The following is a 25,350-nucleotide window of genomic DNA, read 5'->3' on the forward strand; positions in this document are numbered from 1 at the left end:
AATGAAATTGAAACTGTGTCATATAATTTATGGGCGAGAATGGAAGGCAAGCAGGAAGTGTATAGTGGGGTGAAACCCTCTCAGAACTTTTTCCGTTGAAATCTGGATATATATATATATACATTCGTTCAAAAGTGCTTCGAATTTAATTTATTTACTATTAAGCAGTTTGAAATTATTAACATTATTTAACATTGAAGATATTGCATTCTTCGTGCAGCCATCAGAAGATTAATTATTGACAATTATAACCTTTGATATAAGATAGATTGTAATAGCTTGGTTTTAGCTTTATTTTACCGGCCAGAACTACGAAGTTTAATATTTCTCCATTGTCAATTAAAATTTCCAGCTTTACTTGTTTTATTGCACTTTAATTAAATCTACAATTTCGCATTCGAAATATATTTCCAATTACGATTAGCTGTCAACTCCAACTTATACACAATTAGTGCCACAAATTGCATATAAACAACCGCTGGCTGCTGTTCATGAAGGATTACGTGAAGATTGTGTCCTGTGTTTTAGCTCAATTTGCCTACACAAAACGACTAATTTGACAGGAGGGTCGGCCACAAACTTGTAATTTTAGTGTTGACCCGTTGGCGTTTTGGCTGACTGATTAATAGTCAAGTGTTTAGCATACCTAGCCAAGAGTTGTTGTTGTTGTCGTTGGCCTATTGTGGCACAACTAATAACTGGCCATAAATTGCGGCTGGCAGTGCAGTGTTGGCCAATTAGCAACCAAAATTGCCCACGTCTAACGAAAGTGAGCCAAGATGCAATAACTGTATATAAATTTGCAGTTTCACAGGTGCTTCATAAATTAGAGGTTGGTCAGGCTTAAGTGCAGCCCTCTTAACTAGATTTGCATCAGGTGGCATGTGCCCGTCAGTTTTACAAGATTATAAAAGTCGCGCAACGGATTGGGATGGTGATATAAATTGGTTCTCAACTTTTAAGACTGGGCTAATTAAGAAGTTCTCCGAATCAAGATACCATGTATGACCAGTCCAACGTCACCAATAATAGTTTCTTTAATTACTTTAGATTTGATGAAGATTTATAGAATATATAATTGTTGTATGAATACATACATATTAGGTTATATTCCTAAATTGGAAATATTTTACATTCTTGTTTAAAATACTCAAGGTTATATTTGTAAATTGGATATTTCCTTCCTTCTGCATATTATAAGTTATTAAAGAACTTTCTGCGGGTTCTTGCCGATTGCTTCTATATCTTAAACCATTTCTTACAAGACAATAATTTATTATATATTTTTTTTAATGGGTATACCAGCCATCTGGTATACCGCAACACTGAGCACTTGTCAGCTGACTCATCCGAAGTTCATTTCAAGTTTTCGATGAAGTAACTATAATTAGTAAACTTGGCGTACTGTGTAAGACACTTTGAAGGATTTGCAGTGTTCGACGGAAGTTGAGTAATGTTTACCCGCCAACGTTGCAGATGAACATCCAAGGGTTCAGTAGCCAGATTAACTGGCGGCGAGTACAGCTTCTAGGCAACTTCCTCAAGATTGGCCGACCTAAACACACACTTCCCATTCGATGTGGTTGTTGTTGTTGTTGTTGTTCTTACTTCTTCTTTTAGTTTTAAGTTTGATTTTGGGCTTTTGGGTATTTCTTGGCTGTTGCTTTTGCTGTGTCCGCCGTTTAATTTTGTACTTCCGATTGTTGGCCAAGACAGCAGCGGCAGCAGCAGCAACAACAGCAGCAAGAGCCTAACGGCTAAGACGTCTATTAATTTTTGTTGGGCTGCTCATTTTGGGTTTCCTCTTGTTTCCCCTCTCTTTTCACATTGTGCAATGTGTTTTGTCTTCATTTCGTTTTGTTTGTTTTTGGCAACAATTTGGGGGCTCAGTTGTTGTACCAACAACTTTATTAGCAGCGCCAACAAATTGAGTGTGTGTGTGTGATATAAGTTGAGCCCACTGCCACGCCCCGTCTATATTTGTGCGAGCAGCTGCCCATTTGTCCATTTGTCAGCGCACTAAAATGCTTCAGCGATTTAGCGTTTGCAATGCATAAAAACCAAAAAAAAACTAAAAAAAAACTAAATACAAAAAATGGGTGTTGTTGCTGTTGCTTTTTTTTTCGCTGTGTTGCAACTCGACAGCATTTTCCACATTTATTCACGCGCCATGTTATTGTTGGTTTTGTTTTTGTTTTTGGATGCATTAAATTAAATTACACGCTTATAAGGTCTGCTGCGGCTAGCTGACTAATCGCTGTTGTGGTTGCTGCTGTTGTTCACCTTTATAAATTATATTGAGGTAAATTAGTTTAATTATACTTTGTAGTCACAGCTGGATGCGCTTTTTGTAACCTTTTCCCAGCGTATTAACACCTATATAAATATTTAAGTGCATACAAAACTTAAATTGCCAACGTCAAACATTTTTGCTGAAAGTGTACATTAAGCTCTTTGACCAAATGAGACCAATTAAAAATTGCATTTTCTTCAGCTTTGTTGGCATTTCTAATTTTTCTTAAGCAAGTTAAGTAGTAACTTTAAAGGTCATTTTTAATCTAATAATGCTGCTGTAATTTAAGCAATCGAACTTACATCAAATGACAACTGACATAAGCTTCGCTATTACTTCGGCTGACTGACTGTCTGTCTGTCTGACTTTCTGTCTGTCTGTCTGTCTTTCTGTCTGTCTGGTTTTGTGCTGATTTCCCTCTGGATTTCCACTTTCAAGTCGAGACAGAAATGTTTGTTCATTCGATTCGTTTGGTTTGGTTTCGTTATGTCTAAAACATGTTGAGAATAATTTCATTTGTTTTACCCTGGAGCTGCATTGAGTATATATTTCAAATTGCCCTCATCATCATCATCGTCATTATGATCATTATCGCTATTATCAGCATCACTGATGGAAAAAGCATCGTTAAATTATCAGAAAATGCTTTGCATCGTTTTATCGTTTATCATTATTTCAACTTTGCATTCAGTTCACAAATAATTCGATGAATGAATATAATTCACATTTCATATTTGCATTTATTTAACCAGCCACAAATGACAGACTTTAGCTGGTATGCAAAATAAATATTTTCACTACACATTTTTGTTTTGTTTGCATATTTAATTAACACATTTTCGAAACGCAATTCAGTTTGCGCTCATCGACTTTTTGGTGCAAACTGTTTAAATAATTTTATTGTTCGAAATTGTTGCTATACATTGTTTGTAGGCAACACATTTTTGCTTCGGACATATTTCAGGATTTCAACTTCTGAGGCATAACTTAGTTCATTGTCAAAGCAATGCAGTTGATCAACTTTAGCATTCCCATTTGTGTTTTCAACATTGTGCTGGCAAATTGCAACCAATTTAAATTCAGAATCTGAATCGAAACACAAATTCCTTTCGGCTTATCATCCTGCTTTGAACTCTTAAAAACGCTTTTTCTGCTTCCTAAGAAGATATACTAATTTGTATCATTTCTTTCTCTATTTTCCAGGTAAGCGACTTATTTTCATACGCACCGATAGCTAACAGCTCGAAAATGTTGTGAGTAGCGTGGAAAAAATATCATATCTATTTGATATATTTTTTGCAAACATTTCCATTTGATACGTGTTCCTGGAAACGTCACGGAATCGCGTAAGACTCTCAATTTCAAATCACGCCGACAGTTTCCGTAATTCAATAAGTTTCATTTTATTGTATTGATTATTTCGCTTTCGAAATACTCTACGTAAAGTTGCCCACATGGGATACGAGCTCTGATGTTTGATTTGTATTTTTAAAAAAATGGATGGAGGATCTTTCTTTTTTTTAATATGGTTAATTTTGTAAGGTTTTCTAAATTGAAAGATAGATATGTATTTATTTTTGCTTATGTCGAGCTGAATCAAAGGTCTATCGACCTCTTCTTGAGCCAGAAGCGTACTCACAGCCTGTGCTAAACAGTTATGACATGACTTCTGTGTCTGCTTCAAACAGCACACCTTTTGTTGCATTCAACTGAAGCATATGAGTTACACAGAAGTGTCGAGTTCATTCAACTCAAAGGGTGTTTCATATTCCATCAAATTTGTTCAGCTTACTTACTACTCTGTGTGAGAGAGAAGTTAGTTGGCATGTTTGTCGCACTCAATATTATTCATGTCGTTGACAGCATCCAGCGACAATGAAAAAGCGAAACATGAAACCAAAAAACGCCCAGCAAGTGGCAGATAACGGCACATTGTGAGAACTGCTCCACAAAACTGCAAAAGGCAAAACTAAAACTTTCGTTTGCCGGCAGCAACAGTTCCCAGTTCCCAGTTCCCGGTTCCCGGTTCCCAGACCGCCATCTGCATCTTTATCAGAAGACTTATTGGCAAAACTGCGATCCTGCGGCACTTGAAATTGTGTTTGGCTTGGTTGGGGCCATGGGAACGGGGCATGCGGCATGTGGCATGTGGCATGTGGCATGTGCGTATCGCGTTGACAAACAGACGCAACACGCCCACCTTTCATTTCCAAAGTATTATGAATATAGTCGTAGGTATTTCATATGCACATTCATATCAACTGGTTATTGTTGCTGTTTCTGCTGCTGCTGCTGCTGCTGTTGTTGCTGCTGCTGCTGTTGTTGTTGCTGCTGCTGCTGCTGCTGTTGTTGCTGCACAAACACAACTTTTGTTGCCACCCAAAATGCGACTCTTGTGTCCTGGGCACGTCGTGAGAAACTCGTCTCTGTTGCTGCTCCATTGATAAGCAGTGCACTGAAGAGGCTGGAGAATTGCAATATTTATCGCTGCAATTGAACCTTTCAATGGGCCGCTCATATATATTATTATGCTGCCTGGACTGGGGGCGACAACTCATGTAGGAAGACTCGCAGCGAAAAGTGCCTGTAGTCGACTTAATATTGCAACAGGGGCGTTTCAAACACACAGCACAGAGTGATAAATAGACTATTTAGAGCGACATTCCGTTCAAATATTAATAACCATAGTTATAATGACCAAAAGATTGAAGAAAAAATGTTAAGTAAATACAGAATAAATATGTATCATAAATATTTAGTTGCATGGCACAAGAAATTTCCTGCAAAAACTTTTTCTATTATGATGTTTGGCCTTAAATGGCAGTCAGCTAAATTAAAATGCCCAGCAGGCTATAAATAATGCAATGATATACATTGAAGTTTAATTAAACGTGGCAGCTATTAGTCGTTGTCCCCCTACATCTGACGTCCTCTCGGTGTCGCGTCAGATAACAATTTGCCTGTCATTATGGCATCGACTGTAGAGAAACCGTAATCACGAATGAGAAATTAGTGGACCTGCCGAGAGCCATAAACCAAAAGAACTGACCTTCAGGCCATGGGTGGTAGACAATAGGAGCTCGGTGGGAAGGTCGATTCTCATTTCTGCTCAGCCACAGGTGCAGAGATTTGTTGTTGCTGTTGATATTGTTGTTGCTTTGACATTTTCTTTTGCTGTTTTGGCAGACATTTTGTTTGCTGTCAGTGGCAAACATTTCAATAAACGCATAAATTTCATGGCTATTTTTAGGCGCCATTTGTGCGCAATCAACGCAAAAAGCTAAAGCAAAAACTGTCAAAATTCAAAATCTGTGTGGGGGATGAAAATCTGTGGAGTTTGGTGATTGGTGTTTGGTGTTTTGTGTTTGGTGTTTGCACAAGAACAAGTCACATTAATTGGCTGAGTGTTAATTGCTACAAAGTAATCACAAAGATCAAAAGCGTAGAAAGTATCATACGAACATATTTACAACGACTTTAATATAAATTTGCTTCTGCAAATTGTATCAGTTTTTAAAGCAAAAGCAGCAATGTAATCACAGTTTTTTTTTTTTATTATTATACACAACTCTCCCAGCACATCGCGTGCTTAATAAATTACTTCTGTTTGTCTGAAAGTTTGCTCACAAAAAATGTTTACATATGTCGCTTGAACTGTGCACACACACATATATATATATACACGCACACACACACACACCCACATTAAACACTCGCAAGCGTTGCTTAATCATTACAGCATATATTGTCATTTAAACATGAAAAACAACATGTTAATGTTAACAATACGTATTTAATTGGCAATTACAGCAGCTTCAAGTGCGACCAGATCGAATTAACTGAACTTTAATTAATATATATTTTTGGCAATCCCTTTGCCAGAATCGAGCAGTATTTTATGGTGTTTATTTGTGCCTTACGCATTTTCGTCCAATAATCTAAAATTGCCTTTGGCAAAGCTGAATCGATTTTCAAATCTAATACCATTTAGGCCATGGTACACTTCGAAACAAAATCACCATGAATTTGAGTAATTCGACAAACACTTGACGCCAAGTGTAATTCATCATGTTGTTCAGGAAGTATATTTATAAAAACCAGAGTATATCTCTTCTTATTTCCATAATATGTTTTCCTAAAATTTAAAAAAGTTTCCAATGTGATTAGATGTGTAAAAAGAACTCTAATATTAAGCCAGACAACAAATATCAAGATATAAAATTTTGTTACTCTTTTCTGAAGTTTCGAAATCATTTTAACAAAGTGTAATATTTTTTGTACATTTAAAAATAATTTCTAAAAACAAGAATAAATTTCTAGTTTTCAGCGCACTTTTCTAGAATTCAAGGTGAATTTTTTCTATTCTGTAAATATTCTTTGAATTTGTTCAACATCTAAAATTAATGTATTTAATGACAAATTTCTGAAAATGCTTGCACAACACCATATTGGCAAGAGGGTATTATGGTTAGTCCGTCTACACCCAATGTCAACGGTTATTAATTAGATGTAACCAGAGGCCGTTTACAGCAAAATGGACAACAAGGTGTGTGTGTGGCTAAACAAAGGACATACGATGGACACCCAAGACGATGATAACGACAGAGCGACGCCATAAAAATCAGCCGAGGTGACAAATGTAATGGGCTAAGACCAAACTGGGGACAGGTTGACTACTATATGGCATATGTATGTATATTAAATACGGCGGCTGCAAAATGACCACAAAACTGCGCCCCAATGCGCCGGCTAATTGATTTTGTCGCACGGGCAGTGCGGTCACACAGATGAAATTGAAATTAATTGAAATATATATACATATATATATATATAATTTTTTTTTTTGTGTACGCCACACATGCAGATGTATGCATATGTATATTTCATCGATCACCTTTTGCAATTTGGTTGTCAACTTTTTGCGCTAACGAGCCAAGCGGTGGGCAATTAAAATTCTGGGTGGCCTCCCAGCTAAACGTGACCTGCGAGTGGGCGTGGCTGGCCGGGTATGCGTGTGTGTGTGTGGTCACATTGCGCATATTTCAATAATTATCATCATCATTGGGCACAGAACCTTTTAACATTTCTACACCTACTGACCCTTGTGTTGTTGTTAATGTTGTTGCTTTGTTTTGGCAAATTAAAAACACATTTTGTGACACGTTCGAAGGTGTAACCAGGTTTTTTTTTTGCTATCGTTGTTGCTTTTCATTTTCATTTTGGTTTGTTTTGTTTTTGTTTTTATGTTTCTGTTAACACATGTCGTGTTGTCCTTTGAATGGGGCGTAAGGGCAACACACCTAGAAACGGTCGAGGACACGGCTCATTAGACAAAGGCAGGCATAATAGAATGAGATGAGAGCTCGACTCAAATGAACTGAATTGTTGCAAATTGTTTCTTAATTAGCTGCAGTTGTAACTCTAGACTCTGTGATGGGCAGACTGACACAAAGCATAGACAATAACAAACTTTAAGGCTTTTTAGTTAATATATTGGTTTTAAACAGCCTTCATGTCTAATCTTAGCATTTCCAATGTTTTTGCCAATAAAAATATGTGCAGATTCTATAAATAAAGAAAATGAAAATAACTTCGTTATTTACAGCATTTTATCTGCCCAATTTGAAGACAATCTTGCAATAAAAAAGAACCTTGGGAATAGATTTGTTGCGTAAGAAATTAAATTTGGTTTTTTGTTTTTGTGTCTAATTTTAGATTTCGACCTTATTTCTTCTTTTTTTTTGTTTTCACTTAAACTTTATTTTCCTTCGAAAAAAAAACTTTTTCACTCTCCTCCGCATTTGTATTTCGTAGAATTGTTTACGATATCGTAAGGGAAAATTGCACCCCTAACCATTCAAGCATATTTTTCTATACAGGTAATTTTCTTGGAATTTATATCAATTTTCTCAAATGAAAATTAACCTTGACTAAAGCGCAATTTCACATATTGAGGAAACTTGAATACAAAATTTCAAATTTTCCAAGAAACTTAAACTTCAATGCATATTTTATTGAACGGCATAAGGTCATCTCATTAAATATGAATGGAAAACTTGAGGCGAGCGCTTTAATATATTGCCAATATATTTTCATTATTGGCATTATTGCCTCTGCCACTCGAAACTTGTGTTTGCAGACTGTACGATGATTTAACGAAAACTTTTTGGCTTTTGGCATTGGCATTCATTTCCACTTAAAAATAGAAGCGGCTTATAACTTTGCAAGCATGAAAGTTTTTCTTTTTTGTATTGTATTGTATTTTGCATATACAATGAGAATAATGTACGAACTGGCATTTAAGAGGCTGTGAGACAGGATCTCGTTTAATTGAAGAAAAAATTAGCTTAGCAACAATTTGGTATGCAAATACGAACACAAGTCACAAAAGCGAGCAATATACATGAGGGCTGGGACTTATTGGGACTGGGCTTAAAGGAGGCTAAAGAGTTATAAGCTCAAAAAGGCCATTTAAAGGAAAGCGGCATGTGAAATTTGCATTGGACAGGACACTAGACAATTGTTTGCTGAACTGTGACTCTCAGTGTTGTTGGGGGTAGAAAATCATATGTCAATGTCGGAATGGGGTCTGGTTAACGACTGCTGAGGCCGTCAAAGGCTGATGGCAATGACGATGAGTTTGTCAACGTTGATGAAATCATGTCTCTCTCACTCTCTCTCTCTCTCTCCATCTCTGTTTTATTCTCTCTCTCTCTCTCTCTCTCTCTGTCTGTATCTGTGTGTACTTGTAAGGACTCGCTGTGCACAATGCAGCCAGCGTCGGGACATTGCACTGTCTGCCTTTGGGCTCAGAGCTCAGTGCTCTGGGCTCTGGGCTCAGGACTCAGTGCTCGATTCTCGATTCTCGCTCTGCCTGCTTGCCTACCAGCATTGGAGAGTTGGCAACCTTCTTAGCTCTTGTTCGCTCTCGCTAACTATCTGTGTCTCTTTTATACACACACTCCCTTGGCAGAATCGGCTTCTGTGTGTGTGTGTGCTCTGACATTAACCCCTCTTGTTAGGGAGCAAAAGGTTCACTAAGGGTACTCTATATATATATATATATATTTATTAGTTTAGCATTTTTTTTCAGTTTCTTTTTTTTCGTTTTTATCTCAGTGTTGCATCGCTGCTGAAACCTGTTTCATCCCATTGGTATTTAATTACCCAAAGTGATTTTTCAAACATTGCCTCAAATTAGTTTGTCAAATGTTTCGGTAGCATTTTCAAAGTTACCTATTCGTATTCAATGCCAGACATTAAATACACTCTGAATTGTTGAGCTAACAAAAAAGAAATTTAAAAAATAAACTGCCTGTCGGCAAACTTCTCAGCTTTTGCTACCCCCCTCATTCTCCTCACTCATCCCAAGATATCGTTGCAGTTGCAATTGCTGCGTTGGCGTCTGCACTGCGCGAAAATCATGTTGTCAAACATCCGTTTCTCAATGGAAGGTTTCATTTTTGCTGGATCTGCTTAAATTTCATTTGCCGCATTAAATGGGGAATTATATTTGTATAGACCTCAAGGACTTTGGGGCGGCTTTAAGGCCTGTTCAAGTGCTTGGGTGGTGGCAACTTCGCTGGAGTCACAGCAAAGTAGCAAAAGCAAAAACGAGACGCTTTATATTGAAATTACAATGAAATTGCAATACCCTATGCTATACGAGACTTCATTATAAGCGAGATTAGCTATGCTTAGATATGGGTTTCACTTAGCTTAAATTCCCCTTTTAGAAGCGAATGTTTCTTATTAAAAAATAGTTCAAGATGGCATTTTATTGTGAAAATATCATCAGCAACTTGTTGGCCAATTACTCCTGATATTAAAAATCAAAATTAAAATATTAATAATTAAGGTCGTTGAACATTAATGTCTAATATTATATATATTATTAGTATTGCACTATTCCCTAAGTAAAATCAAACTTAATCCAGCAATTGCCTGACTTCAGAATAAACGAAAGTATTTCCCAACAGCAGAACAGTTGTTAAATAGTTTCATAAGAGTAAAGCGATTGCTATACATAAGATAGGAGTTCTCAGAAACAGACGCAATCAAGTGTTTTTCCTATTATAAGTTTTCTTTTCTTTATTTTCTTACTGAGCGTTAGATGTGTGAAAATAACAAGTAAAATAACCCCTTAGGGAGCCCAGTTGTTGTTTAGTATACAGCATTCATATGCTATATGCTATGCTATAAATACAACTAGAAAGAATATTGGATTAAACATATCACCCAGATTTGTGGCGCCTTCTAACACATGCCGTTTATATAGCTTTCATAATCGTGAGAGAGACTGAGTCAAATCCAAGTAGTTTGCCCTTATGCGATTCCATAATGCTAGCCCATAAATGCGCTTGGATTAGTGTATAAAAAGTGCTGACTTCAGCGACGACGATGACATTTTAATTATGTGTGCCCCGAAGGCAACTGGGACTAGGGGCCGCAACTGTTGAAACCTTCGGAGTGATGGTGATGGTGGTAAATAGGATACTAGCCGAGACGCTTGCGAGACAGTTGACGTTGGAGCTGCTATAGCGGCTATTGTTGTTGTTGTTGTTGGATGTTGAATGTTGAATGTTGTGGCGGTGGTTGGGGTTAGTGTTAGGGGTTGAGTGGGGTGCCGCTGCTGCTGCGGTAGGCTCGCAAATGAAAAGTGAATTCAAAACGGAAACATTGCGAAAAATGCGCCAATGCAGCAAATGCTCAGCCTGGATGGCTGTGCGAGTGTGGGCACAATCGGAGGTTCCGTCTGGGCTCACTTCAATATGAATATAAATATTTTCCGCTGTGCCATACATACACTGTGCGAAATGCATGGGCGTGAACTGCATTTCGCAATGCAATTAAACATTTAACAGTGCTCACACACACACACACACAAATGTACTTCATATACAAGTATTAGCTGTATACATTTGTATTTGCAGTTCATTAAATGATGTTGCGACCCAACTAACCCCACAGCAGCACCTACAGCGCCCACAGCCAACCAACCCAATCCCAAAGAGCATAGTCCCCACTTCCTGCACATTGCTAGCCTGCTCTATGTGTGTGTGTGTGTGTGTTTGCAAAAGCTTTGGCGTAAATTAACAAGCGTATATATGAGCACATATGTATATGTAACGAATAAGAGTGCACTTGTTGAGATCGTTTGACGAGCAGATACCCTGTACCTTTTGCATGTAGATCTTTTAAAGTACAATAATAATAAAAGAAAAAATATTATTCAATAATAATAATGCATATAAATAATGCAGCTTTTCTGCTGCATACAAGAGCACACATTGATTACACCCATTCTCTGTGGCTACAGGGTATCAAAACATGGCAGTAAAAATGTTTCTGAAAGGGTGTCGCCAGCATTGTTGGTGTTGCTCTTGTGGGTGGCCAGTTGCGAAACTGACTGAATGAATATTGAGGCTGCGCTCAGCTTGCGATTTAGGGGTTGAGACTGAGGACTAGGTGCTAGGGGCTGGGTGCATGGGGCATGGGGTATGGCCATACCCCAACACAATCTACAACTGGCAGCCGTCGAGGCCTGGGTTAATGTACTTTCTGCAATGGCAACGGCAACGGCAACGGCGACAGTCTCTGTCGGCGTCTGCTTGACTGACTGGCAACCTTCCCAAACTGAAAAGAACCCACCCGTAACCACCCAACCACGCACCCACCATTCGTCTAGAGCAAACGCCACAGTTTGTCGTGCAGCTTCCCCCGGTAGCTGCCATAAAATGTTTTATTTAGCGTACACAAAATGTAATTCTAACATTTCATTTTTGTAATTGCGGAAATTTTCATTGAAAAGAATTAGCTTTCAAATTGTGCAGCCAATTTTTGGGTCTATGTGGTGTCTGACAAGAGGTGAATGGCTTATATCAATGTCAGGGTCATGTGAAGGCGAAAAGTTTTGCTTTCTCTATATATAAATATGTATGTATGCAAGAAATTTGTCACTTATTCGATTAAAAGTTCAACTTCTCCCCATAGTAGTCTATTCGCTTTCATTTTAAATATGAGATTTGCATTTAAATTCAGAGTTTAAATTTTAGAAATAAAAACCAAACCTTTTCATTGTTGAGTAAAGTATCCAAATAGAGTTGTTCTTCAATTATTCTATTAATCTTAATTTCCAAATAAGAATACTTGCTTTCAGTTTTATTTCGATTTATAATGCTCATTAATTACAAAATATATATATATATATATATTTAAACTCAGCTGCAACTGATAATTTGAGGTATATTATTTGGTTATTCAGCAACTCTGCTGTGGTTTATTATTTCTCATAATTATGTTTTTCCATAGATAATCATATGCAGGGTCGCACAAATTTATAGTTTATTTGTCGCATTCTCTATGGTTTGTTGCTATCTTTTCACAGAAATTATGTTAATTTTATATATGTATTTTTGAAGTCTCCGCCTCGAAATGTATCCAATCAAAGTCTACCAATTGAGCGAATAAATCGAGATAAAAAAACGTACAAAAAACTACAAAATTATAAATTCAAACAAAATACAAGAAAAAAAATGTGTACCCATCTGGGGTGGGGAGGGGAGGGAAGGGAAGGGTAGTGGCACGGGGTGCCGATCGCAGGGTGCTCAACCCTCAGGGGTGAGAATGTGCGTGTGCGCAGACGCCTTTGACACCTGAAGCAGACAATTGGAATTGGAACTCGGGCTGGGTGCGGATTGTAGGGGAAGTACACCCCTAAATACAATACCCGACTCGTGCTTGCCACTTGAAAGCGAGCTGCAAATTATAAAATCATAAAAAAAAGTGAAGAAAAAAAATCTACCATCGGAGGCGCAATCAAAGTGAAAAGAAAAAAAATAGGTGGAGTGCGTCGTCAACGCCGACTTCGACAGCGGCGACGTTCCATAAACAGAGGCACAACTAATTTGCATAATTTCATGAAAAAAATAAAAAGAAAAAACCAGAGAGAGAGAGGAAAACAAAAAAAGTGTAAAGAAGGTGCGCTAGACGACGAAAGTGAAGTTTAACAAGTGAGGCAAGCCCAAGAGTTGGCCAGAAGTAGCTGATTATCGTTATTATGTATGCAAAGTCAGGCGCACAGGTCGAAAGACAATAGAATTATGAGGTGTTGAGCGTTGACTTGACTAGCGTTGACTAGCGGAACGTCTATAAACAATACGAAAAAATAAAATAAAACAAGCCAACAGCAACAGCAACAAAAACAACACAGCCCCAACTATAAACTGCTAATACAAGTAGAAACAGAAACAGGGCCTAAAAACCACGCTGTGTTCGTATCTCACTCATCTTAAAACAATAGATGGAAAGTTATGTATTTTATAGCTAAATTTGAGTTTCAAGTTTGCAGTTGCAACAAAATGGGAAAAACTGACTGAACTGGCTAGCATCTTAGAATTTCAAACTTCAAGTTGATAAATACGTGAACTAATCAACAAAAAATAGAATACCATTGTGCGGTGGATGTGGAAATGATGTAGAGGTTTTTCTTCAACCAAACGGTAAAATTGAATTTTAATGATTAACGTGATAGAAGTAAGGTAGGGCAGTTAACAAACTAAATTGGCCTAGGTAAGGGTACGTGTATTCCTACAAAATATTTTCGTGAGGCAGTCATAAAGACATAATCAGCTCTGTGCCAGCTGCTTAAATCGCTTGCGCAGGTTACGACAGTTGTGGAAAAAATGTGAAGAAAGAAAGAAATGTTTGCTCTTTAAGCAACCACTTTGCTGAGTAACAATGATTTCAACCTTTTCATACTTGGCTAGATGGTACTTAGATGTTCGTTTTAATTCAATGCGGAAATTAGCTCAAATTAATTATTAAAATGGGACTCTTATTTAGAAGATACATGAAACAATATTCGACTGCTTGAATACGAAACTTAATATGAAATATATTAAAAATTTACCAAGCACCATTTAATTTTCTTTTTAACTTAACATAACTTAACAAGTTAAGAGAAACAACTTATTTTGCTTTCAATCGCAATGCCACGAAATGTACAGAGTTTCATTTACTTTTTAACACAGTTTTATTAGGTAAGCATTGTTTAGTACATGTTCATTTCATCCAATTTCATAGCCATACATTTTAAAGCTTCTAAATACCTTCTAACTTGGTATACTTTACACCATTCTATCTTCCCTTGTTGTATTGTTGGTATCTGATCTTTTGGCTCAGTGGTCTGCCAGTTCAGGTGTTAATGACTCCTTTACGATAGATGTCCATTGTTCGAATATTTTGCATGCCCAAAGTCCGGTTGAAATTAGTATTCCCCCAACAGACGTGAGCAGTCTGAGCGTATATAGAGGCAGGCCTATAAGCCTATTGTTCTGACCACCCCAAAAACAAAAGGCGGGCAGGCCTTTTGTGTGGTTCGCTCATATCCGGTAGCCGGCCGGTGTCGCTCTAATGCCATATAATGGCTTGATAATGTTGAAGTTGTTGATGCCGACATCTGACATCGAACATGTTGAAAGCGATCGACGCGTCGTTCGTCGCACAGTTACCCGGGGTTGAAGTTGCAAGTCGGAAGTTGCAAACGAGCCTATGGAGTTACGAACGCTACTCACCGACTTCAGTTTGAACGCAAGCGTCGTGCTGTTAGGTTGTATATACGCGATTATTTGTTGTGTCTGACAATTGACTTCACAAGAACACAACGTGAAACTACGAAATACGAAACGATAGAATAAACCCGAAAGTATCTCAACGTTTGTATCTATGAGATGCATAAGCAAAATTGATTGTCTTTAATCAAAGCAATTTTAATGTGCAATACACAAATGCTTTAGAAAAGTGCAAACTACAACGAACTACCTGTTCAACGATTAAAATCAAAGAACCCAACTCTGTCCATTTACCAGTGTGTGTGTTTGACTTGACCTAAGCAAACAATAACTCGAACAGATAACAAAGATTTTCAATTTAAGTGAAATACCTGAGAGAAATTGGTTTTCTCTACCCTCTCTCTCTCTCTATCTCTATCTCGCTCGTACTGACACTGCCTGCAGAGGACTCGGGATCATCGGATAATAAAACCCATAATTGGTTTGTGTTTATACCTGTCGGAGAACTTGAACAAAATGAAATATCTAACGCAAACACACAAGGAATCCTACACATTGGTGGCCCGCAAACGCTACATGAAGAACCTGCTGTACGTATAAATATATAAATATATATAAAAAAAAAAGAAGAAAGAAATACATTGTGATCTGCAATTGAATTAGTACAATCATATATCATAGATATATCATATCGTGTACAAATATTGACGCACGTCTCGTGTGTGACATATGCGAATATTATGCAAATTGGCTCGCCAATGTTTTGAATTTGAAATGCGCTTTGATTAGGCGAGCAAATTTTTGCATTTTGCATGAGGGATTCGCATAATTCGCATTAATTAAATGCAATTCAAATTGCGATGCGACGCACTTGAAAAACTCGCCCCGGAATTATGTAATGCCCACGAGAGATGCGCATAAAATATGTAAATTTTCTCTGATATCTGGCAAAATGTCAGTCGTTTGGCATTGTTTGTTTTGTTTGGTTTTGTTTGGTTCTGTTTTGCTTTGCTTTGCTTTAGCTCTTTGTTGCCCTTTTTTCCCTGCTGTGTTTGTGTGTGCAGCAAACAAAACCGCAAATGGCAATCACAAATTTGCACATGAATTATCGTTTATCAATGGAAATTCTGCGAACTGCAACCTTAGATCTGTGGCTAATTTTCCCAAAACCCTTTGCCTGCTCATTTTCTCTTACCCCTTTCTTTTTGTGGCAACGCCTTGCCAGAACCATTTCTTTGTCAACGTTTTTGTCATTTCTGTCAAGACGCTGCCGTATGTTAAAATCATTTGATTGTTAATTAAATTTATGATTAATGAATTGCTGCCCTAAGATAGTCTTCTTCATAATGCTGATGATGATGATGATGTTGCAGTTGCAGTTGTTTGCTCAAACCCTGTTTTTCTAAAATACATAACAAACATCTGTTTATTTATACACGACGAACAAGGTAGGAAAATGGTGGCCTGTAAAACGATACCCAAAACCCGACAAAAAAGAAAACCCTTAACCCTTTTTGTATGCTGCCTGCACCCCAGCGAAAATTGGCTGTTTTTTTGTTTTCTTTTTTTTTTTGCAAATCAGCAAAGTCAACAGGAGTCTAGGATTTTGTAATTCTCACTTGTATTGCTTATCAATTTGTGGCGATCGTTTGAATACCGTTAGGCGTTAAGCCCACTGGAAAGTCGCGAACACACACACACACATATAGTATCTACACCGATCTGTGCACAATAAATCACTTGGGCAAACATCCCACACAAAACTCATAGAACTCGCGGAGTTCAAATTTAGCTTCGCTGACACCAACGCAGCAGCAAAAAATATTAAAAAAAGGCAGGCGGGTCAGCTGGCGGTTAAACTCGCGTGGTTTTTTTGTAGCTTGAGCAGCCCGCAGCGCGCCTGATGAAACTTTGGCGGGGGAGGGGCAAGCGGTAACAAGCGGGATTATGGCCAGCAGACATGCAAGCGGCATATAAAAAATAAATTTAAAAAAAAAGAAAAAGAAGCAGCAATGGAAAACAGCATATATAATTAGCAGACTGCGGCTTGTGAGGAAATTGCATTAGCAGCCAATCAAATCAATTAATTTGTTGAAAACGCATAGGAAACACGCCTGCGTTAATAAACGCTTGCCACAGGTAACTGTATTCATGTTGAACATGCAGCGGCAACTTAGTTGCAGTTGCAGCAATCAAGCATAATCGATTCTTGCAACACAGCGACGAAAAGCGCGTCAAAAGACGCACATCCGACGCGACGCGTGTTTTTGTAAGCGTCTGCAACTTGTGTGGAACTTTCATTAGCATCCAATAAAAATAAATTATAACGCTTTAGCGCCCCATATGACTTATAATAAAATAAACACACGTGCAAAATTAGAGCTGTGTACAGTAGCATAAGTAATTAGATGCCTACAGCAATCAACATTAATTGTTTTGCATAGCGCAGAAACGCACACGAGTCGCGCACAAGTCGCTCACAAGTCGCGCACTAGTCGCTTTCGAGTCGCGCACTAGTCGCTGCTGAAACGCGCACTTCCAGACGCGAGCGTTTTTAAACGCTTTTGCTGGAATAGTGTTATTATTTTGTAATATGGCCTATCATTTAACCTACTAACACGGCGCATTTGCCACACTTATTCGCGCGATTCATCATTGCAAATGATTTGAGTAGCATCCATCGCTCAATACGCTCACGCAGTCAAGCTGTCAATGTTTTTTTGTTTTTTTTTTTTGTGGGTTGGGAGGGGGTATGGGGTAAATGCGTGGCGAATTTTCGCTTTGGTTAATCAGAGGTTTTGTCGCTAATAACCACACAGAGCTGAGCTGAGCAGAGCTGAGCTGAATTGTTTTAGAGAGCAGCCAGCGTCCCACATCTTTTCCAGTAATAATTGCAAACTAAGCAGTTGTTGTTGTCGCCTTGGGCACTGATTGAACCACAGCGATTGCAGCACTCAGCAATGCTTTTGACCTTGCCACAGCCAGCAAGCCAAACAAGCAAATCACCCACACGTTTAACAGCCAACCAAATAGCTCGCTAGTTATTAGTAGCAGAACTTTTGTTTTATTGCAGTATAACTTGTAGCCAAATTTGTTTTTTGGTGTAATCAGCTCGCAAGTTTATAATTGCATGTTGCCACAGCAACACCTTGACCTGGACTCTGCTCAAAAAGCGCGCCAATTTTGGCATAAATTTGTCATAAAGGGATAGGGTGGCAGTTGGAGTGGGGAGGGGAGAGAGTTGGGTGAGTTGAGGCAGGCACGTGGTAGCTGCTCGTGTCTATGCCACATTTACTCAATTCCTTACGGCCCGGAACTAACTGCGCTTCATTAATATGCAAAGTGGACAGGCACAAAGTGAAGTTCTCCCTCCACCTGTCTCCGTCGCCGTCGCAGTCGAAGTAGCAGTCGCAGTCGCTGTTTCATTTGTGGCCCGTTCTATGCATGCTATTTAAAAAATATATCAACACTTAAACGGTTATTACCAGGCATTTTCATGCTGCATTTAGCAAAGTGTCCGCGAGCAGGCACTCAACAGGTTGCTCTTTCATGTTGCTCACTGGACTCAATTGCGTGTCAAATGGAACTTGTTTCTCTCGGATGGGGCGGTCTTTTTTTTTGGGGCAGGGACGGAGAAACATTTCCTATAACCGCTGCCTGCCACTAAGTGCTACAAGTTAAACACAACTGTGTGTGTGTGCGTGTGTGTATGCGAAAGACCTGGGAAAGGGCAGCGAAAATAAATGGTTTGTTGACTTGTTAAAGTTGCCAAAGATAGTTTTGCATAATTATCTCTCGCGAGCCAATGACGATCTGTTGAGAGCGCCTTGAGCTCTCCACAATTGGCTTTTGAGTCGCTTTGGATTAACACCAAATATGTATTTCTTTACGAGCTATTCATGTTTGAGAGCTATGCATAGTAATTGGCAGTTCTGTCTGCGGGTCGTCTGATAAATATTATCTTGACTTACTCTAAGCATTCTCACACTCCAAGCTCATCATTGATTAGAGATGTAAAAAGTGAGAAATATTTGGTATTTTCTTATCTCTGATCTGACTCAGTTGCATGTAGTAGAAGTATTTCTGTGTCTTAGATCCTTTCTCGTATAACTTGCTAAATATTCCTTTCAAAAATACATAAATTAAAGACTCACTCTGAACAGACCAGACTACTTCAAAACTGTCCTATTCTAATTTTCAGATCGTCTTAATACATTGGCAAGCTAGCAACTAAATGAATTGAAAATAATTACTAACTGTACTACATAAAACTTGATCTAAAAAAGTAGTTTTCTCATTATTTAACTTGGTTTCTACTTTATTAATGATTAGCGCCCTGGGTTATTTATGAAAATTAGACGCTAATTTTACTAATTATATACAACGCTCTCACTCTCCCTCTCTCTCTCTCTCGCTCTCTCTCTCTCTCTCTCTCTCTCTATCTCTCTTTCGTTCTGTCTGCCAACTAGTTCTTTGGTTAATGTTTAACTAACCTGATATACATCTGACACTTTCACCTCTCGGCCAGCTTTTGGGTTGCTGTTGTTTCTTTTAACTTGTGAATAAAGGTTGCCAGGGCAGCTGATAACTGGCTTAAGAACTGGCGTATCTATCAGAGTTCAGAGCATCAGCATTCATGTATTAGGCTAATCTGCCTACAGCATCAAAGTGCTGATTGTTTTTCCCATGTTTTCACACTGACCACACCGAAGGCCAGCTGCCGCCTGCCCCTAGGCAGCGCACACAACCGACAAGGTATCGTTGTCGCAACTCCTCTCTCCCCATTCCCCCCCTCCTCTTCTCAAACTTTCACTTTAACTAGCAACACTACTTTCCACGATCGATCAGCTAAGAAGCTGTGACGCTATAAATTTAAAGGCTGTCAGCGTAGACAAACTACAAGCAAGAACCTAAGCAAAGAGGAGAAAATCAGAACAAGTTCCTTTTTGGGTGTTATACTGTATAAATTGTGTAATTTTTAGCCCAAAAAGAAAAATCGTACAAAGACTCGATCGAAATTATGCAAATGACCAATAAAAGTAGACAGCGCCAACTTTTCCGGCAAATTTGTGGCTAATTTACGAGCAATAGATGCGTTGCCTGTACCTCTCTGCCAAAGGGATCACTGTAGTGGCAAAAAAGGAAAAGGGTGCCTTGTTTGCTTGAAGTGTCGCGTAGCTTTTCCTTTTTGCATTTGGAACGTGTTGCATTTTGTTGTGAGGCCGAACGAAAGGGGGAAAGCGGAAAAGCGGGAAACGAGTTGTGCTAAGGAGCAACCCCTTCAAGACGTTTACCTCAAAGGATGTCCGTTGCTGCTGCACACAAGAGGAAAACTGGGCAGAGACAAGTTTTTCCACACACACACACCGAAAACGAGAACGAGAACGGAAATGAGAAAAACTTGGGCACACAATGCGCGAATCTCTCGGTGCGGCTGTATCTGAGTCAGATATTTCGAATGAATTTTGAGGCCGTCGCGATGGTTGGAACTAATTTTAATGACAATTCATGCGGCGCGGAAGCCGTCGCGACTTCTTAAGCACAATATACAAAATGAGTCACTCATCCCACCCCAAAAAAAATTGAAAAAAAAACTTGCCTGCCCCTTTCTTTTCATTGTTTCTTTCGCCCTTATCCCTTAGCACATTTCCGCCGAGCAGACTTTCCCAACTTTCTCTCGCTCGCCGCTGCTGCTGCTGCTGCTGCTGGCGATTCCTTTATCATCATCATTCATCATAACTCTGTACATGCACATATTGGCATTGGCATAGCGCATTTCCTTCGCATAATTGTTGTAATTTTCACGTAGTTTTCCTATAAATTTATACATATCCTGCCGCTGGCTGACTTTACACGCTGCAATTATGCTATTAATTATGGCCCAGGGGTCCACACGGGACGACCTCAAACTGTCTCGCTTTGACTTTTTGCTCGCATATCCTTTAACGTGTCATGTCGCCGTCGCTGTTCAGTTACGGGTTTTTCACTTATCGCCGCAGTGCATCGCACTGCAGTACTTTCCATGTCCTTGCCTGTGTTTCTTTTTTTTTTAGATATTATCAGTTTGCGCTCCAGTTTCCAAAGAGTGAGCGAAAACAGTCGCCGGCTGACCCATTAGCAAACCAAGTGTGTGCTTGGTCTATCTGTCTCTGTGTGTGTGTGAGTCCTTTTTGTCCTTTGGGACTTGATTTTTATTTTATTTTCTATTGTTTTTTTTTTCTTTTTTGTTCCTTGGACACTTCCTGTAATTTCTCACCGGCAAACGGCACAAACTAGTCAGTATTGCAGCCTGCATCACTTGCTTACTAATTAGCGCCAGGGGACATATTCAAAAAAAAAAGAAGAAAAAAAAACTAGTAAAGCATCTCTTCTTCCGCTGGGACACTCTCTTCCTCTCTATCTCTCTCTGTCTCTCTGTGTCTATCTCTGACTAATTCTCTTTTATTGTGGGTACAAGTGTTTCCCACGCAGTTGGGAATCAAGAAAAAAAAAAAGAGAAAAAAATACCTCAAGCCTTAAACCCAATCCCAGGTTGTGTATTGGGTTCTGTTTTGGCGTTTTGGGGCCTCTGATTAAGTGCTGCATAACAGGTCATATATCTTACTCCTTCCCCACAACTGTCAGCGCCGTCGTCACCACGTCCCGTTTTATTTGTTATTGTTGTTGTAATTGTTTTTCTTTTGCATTTTCCCGACGCGGCAGCCACAAAACTTTATCTTTTTTCTTTCAGACGCGCAATGTGCCGCGCATGCCAAATGAGTTGGGTTCTAAGCGAAGGTAGAGTTAAGGGGAGAGGGTGCTCTTGGCCGGAGCGGAAGGGTCGTAGGGAGTAGGAGTAGGATAGCTGTGCTGACTCGCTTGGGTGGTTGACATAAATTTGCATTTAATGAACACTTTTTGGTGTGGAACATAAAAAAAAATATATAGCAAAGCTCTAACTGAGGAAATATTAGCACTTTGTATGCTTGTAATAGCTTTTAATTAAGTGGGCGTGCCAACTCTGCCCCACTCCGCAGTTGATTTTAAACAATGGCACAGTTAGACGCAGGCGCAACCGCAACAGGAAGTGAGCGTGTTTTATTTCTTGTGGGTGGCAACAGCATTTCTCTTCAAGAACCAAAAAGACAGCGCTATCAGCGCAGCATCAGCTCAAAGAACTTGACTAAACCTAACCCATCATCAATCTCTGCAATGTTGTTTTTTTTGCCTTTTGCTCGTTGCAGTTTTGTTGAATTACCTTGACTCAGATGCTCAACAACCACCCCGCAGTCTCTCCTCGTGTTGATGCCACATATTTTTATGATTTTTATTATTGCTTGTAAAGGACAACATTTTTATGTGGATTTTATGTTTGATATTTTTATTTTTATTTCGATTTCTATTTTGATTTTTGCGAAAGATTTTACAGCGACAAATCATGTGCAAAAAATGTCATAAAAATGCAATAAAAATTGGTTCTGAACTAGCTGTGCACAACAATATTGTTGCATTGACTTGTGAAAAGCACTAAAAATACACCAATGTTTGACAAATGTGAAAATGGGAGGAGCTGGCTTCAATTCAATTATTGAATGTGTTTTGCCAGGCAGAAAATTGAGTTAAAGTGCTTAAAAATGTATTTATTAGAGTGTCAGATTGTGGTTTATACATATATTTTTGAGTTTATTGGATTTTTAGTTAAAGCAATAACAATTTTTATTGCAGAAATAGAAATATAATTCGTTAAATGAACTTAGTTTGTAGACGAACAATTTAAATAAATTCAGTTTATCGTTTTGAAGAGAAACAAAATGTGTAAAAGTGCAGAGACCATAATATTTTTGACATTAAATAGAAAAGTGTTTATGAGTGTCAATATATTTGATACTATATACGGCTGACAGCTGTCGCTACTGCTACATAAAACTTCTCGTATTACCCAACAACGGGTTAGTTATTTAAGTATATGCATATGTTTGTATATCATCATCATTCCATCCACTTTCTCTGGCACTTTGCATGGCGCACTTTAAAACTATCAGCACTCAGAGTTTGTTATTGTTGCCGTTGTCGCTGCTGTTGCTGTTGCAGGCAATGATTAGAGCTGATGATGCATGTGGCAGACAGTCCTGTTGCATGTTGGCTTGTTTTTGATATCCTTCTCCCATAACTGTCATCATTTTATGTGTGCCAACTCCGACTCGAGCACAGCCACTTTCTGTAGGTGTTAATTTATGGGCAGCCGTGGAGCTGCTTATTCGTAGGCACTGTGAGGAGTAGCAGCAACAAACATTCTTTAAAAATAACAACTGTGGGCAATTGTTGTTGTTTTTATTACGTTTTTCGAATGTGGAGCAACAGCAGCTGCACACACGTACCAGCAACAGCAGCAGCAACAGCAGCAACAGCAACAGCAGCAACATCAAAGTAAACAACAACAGGAACAAAAACATCCTCAACATTACGCCTTGGCCAGCTGAACTCTGCTCACTCTCTCTCTATCTCTCTCTCTCTCTCGTCAGTTCTTATCTCTCTTTCGCACTTTTCTCCTGTTTTCGTTGTTGCTGTTGTTTGTGTGTCAACAAAGTGGCGACTGCTGCGACAAGAAAACTTGAGCAAAACCCAAAAAAAGATGAACTCACTGAAATACAAATGAGAACAAGCTGGCCAAAAAAAAAAAAAAGAAGAAGAATAATAATATAAAACATTGCACAAGTGACAACAAAAATGAATAATAACAGAAGCAATACAAAAAAAAATGAAAGAAAAAAATGTGAAATATGAAATACTCAAGTGGCACTCATAATTTTTTTTTTTTATTCCCTGATGCGTGAACGCAACTTAAGAACTTGAGAAATGTTCCACTCAACTCTAACAATTTTCACAGACCAACCAAAAACCAAAAACCAAAAACAAAAATCCTTCAGCAGCTCTTGACTGCTTAATAGCAGCAGTAATAAAACAGATGTGAATTAAGAATCCTTGAGCTTTGATTGCAATTGTTCCCTATTGGAAAGTTTACTTCCGCCTTTGACGATGATCAACGCATTGCCAAAAAGTCGGGTTTACACCATATATTTTGCTTAATTAATATCTGCCATAAATATCAATTTTTATATAGAATTCCTCCTCTTAAGTTTGAAGTTGCTAGCTCTCTTAATCCATATTGTCCATGTTTCATATTGATTATTATTATTCCGTTCACTGTATAGAGTATAGAACTCTACAGTTTTAATTACTTCTCTTAAATAACTTCTTTAATCTTTGGTACTATTCCTCTTTGAAATTTAGTCCCTTTCCATTCTTATTCCAGCTTAGGTTTATTGTTCTACATATATTCCTTGATTGACTTTTAGACCCTTTCAGTTTCTTATTGTCCTTATCCATTCCTTTGCCCATATTTTGAATTGTCAAGCTTGACTTCTTTGATCGCTTAAACATTCTGCTTGACTTTCTATGGCTGTCGGCTGTCAATTGTTGTTCTACTATTCACCATTTCTTCAGTTAGCACTCGAAACGTCCCTTCTTGATGGTGATCACTTGGTTAACCTCGGTGCTTGCAAGTGACTGGCTCTAGTGGCCACTTCCCAGACATGTTCCCATAAAGTCGCATAAATGCGAAACCAAGGCGAGGGGTTTGAATACCACTCGAGTTTGTGCAGTCAATTGAATATTTACGAGAGTTGCACTTGGACTTGCCGCTGAAGCATGAAGAGATTGCATGACGCACTCACCTGGCCTGCTCTTGGCCATGTTCAGCTATGCGACATTGCCAAGTGCAAATTGAGTCTTCGCTTCGTTTCGCTGGGCACATGCAACACAACAAAAAAAAGTGGTTGTGATTAGCTTTTTGCGTGCATTATTATTAACCAACACAGGAAGTTTGTGATCTTGTCTTTAACCCAAACACTGACCAATTCTCCCTTTCTCCCTCCCTCTCTTTCTCTCGTTGCAGACGTCAGCATGCCTTCATGGCGGGTACCCAGAAGCAACAGCCCGGCAATGCCGGCTCTACGGGCAGCGTCACCCACAGTCCGGAAAGATTGCGAGGTGCCACACATGATCTCTTTGAGCTGCTGGAGCGTGTGCAGTGCTCAAGATTAGATGATCAGCGCTGTGTTCTACCAGCATACTTCTCACAGGTGAGTTGGCGTCTCAAAATTAACATCTATGCATAATGACATCATCTATAGATATAAACTTGGGGTTTCCCTCGTCTCATTAAAGTCTTTTAATGCGAATTGTTCGTATGTCTTCAAATCTGTTATGCACTAAAAGAGGAACCCATTTATTGAATATCAATTCTTGATCGAAGATTTTAAGCTGTGATCCAAACCAGTCAGTCACATGAAGAAACTTAAATATTTCTTTATCATGCTGAGTTTTTGTTTCTTTATATGTATATGATATATTTCTAAAGTAACATATTCCGACTCTAAGTAAGGTGCTAACATTTTGTAGATAGAGAAACTTTTGGCAACATTGAAAAAATACCCAACTATCTTA

General features: G+C 38.7%; 1 protein-coding gene across 3 annotated transcripts in view; it reads left to right on the plus strand.

Annotated features, from left to right (window-relative positions):
* Positions 1-25,350, plus strand: part of LOC6561859 (rap1 GTPase-activating protein 1) — a 98,991-nt gene that overhangs the window by 25,435 nt on the left and 48,206 nt on the right. For 2 of the 3 annotated variants that reach the window (XM_032735827.2, XM_032735826.2), the window contains exon 2: positions 24,800-24,986. In XM_032735827.2, the coding sequence (XP_032591718.1) occupies positions 24,800-24,986 (187 nt within the window). Of the gene's footprint in view, positions 1-15,445; positions 15,456-24,799; positions 24,987-25,350 lie in introns of those variants that run through there. The other variant, XM_043214438.1, reaches the window with a different exon arrangement.

This window comes from Drosophila grimshawi, unplaced genomic scaffold (assembly GCF_018153295.1).
Source record: "Drosophila grimshawi isolate 15287-2541.00 unplaced genomic scaffold, ASM1815329v1 contig_1377, whole genome shotgun sequence".
Taxonomy (NCBI): Eukaryota; Metazoa; Arthropoda; class Insecta; order Diptera; family Drosophilidae; genus Drosophila; species Drosophila grimshawi.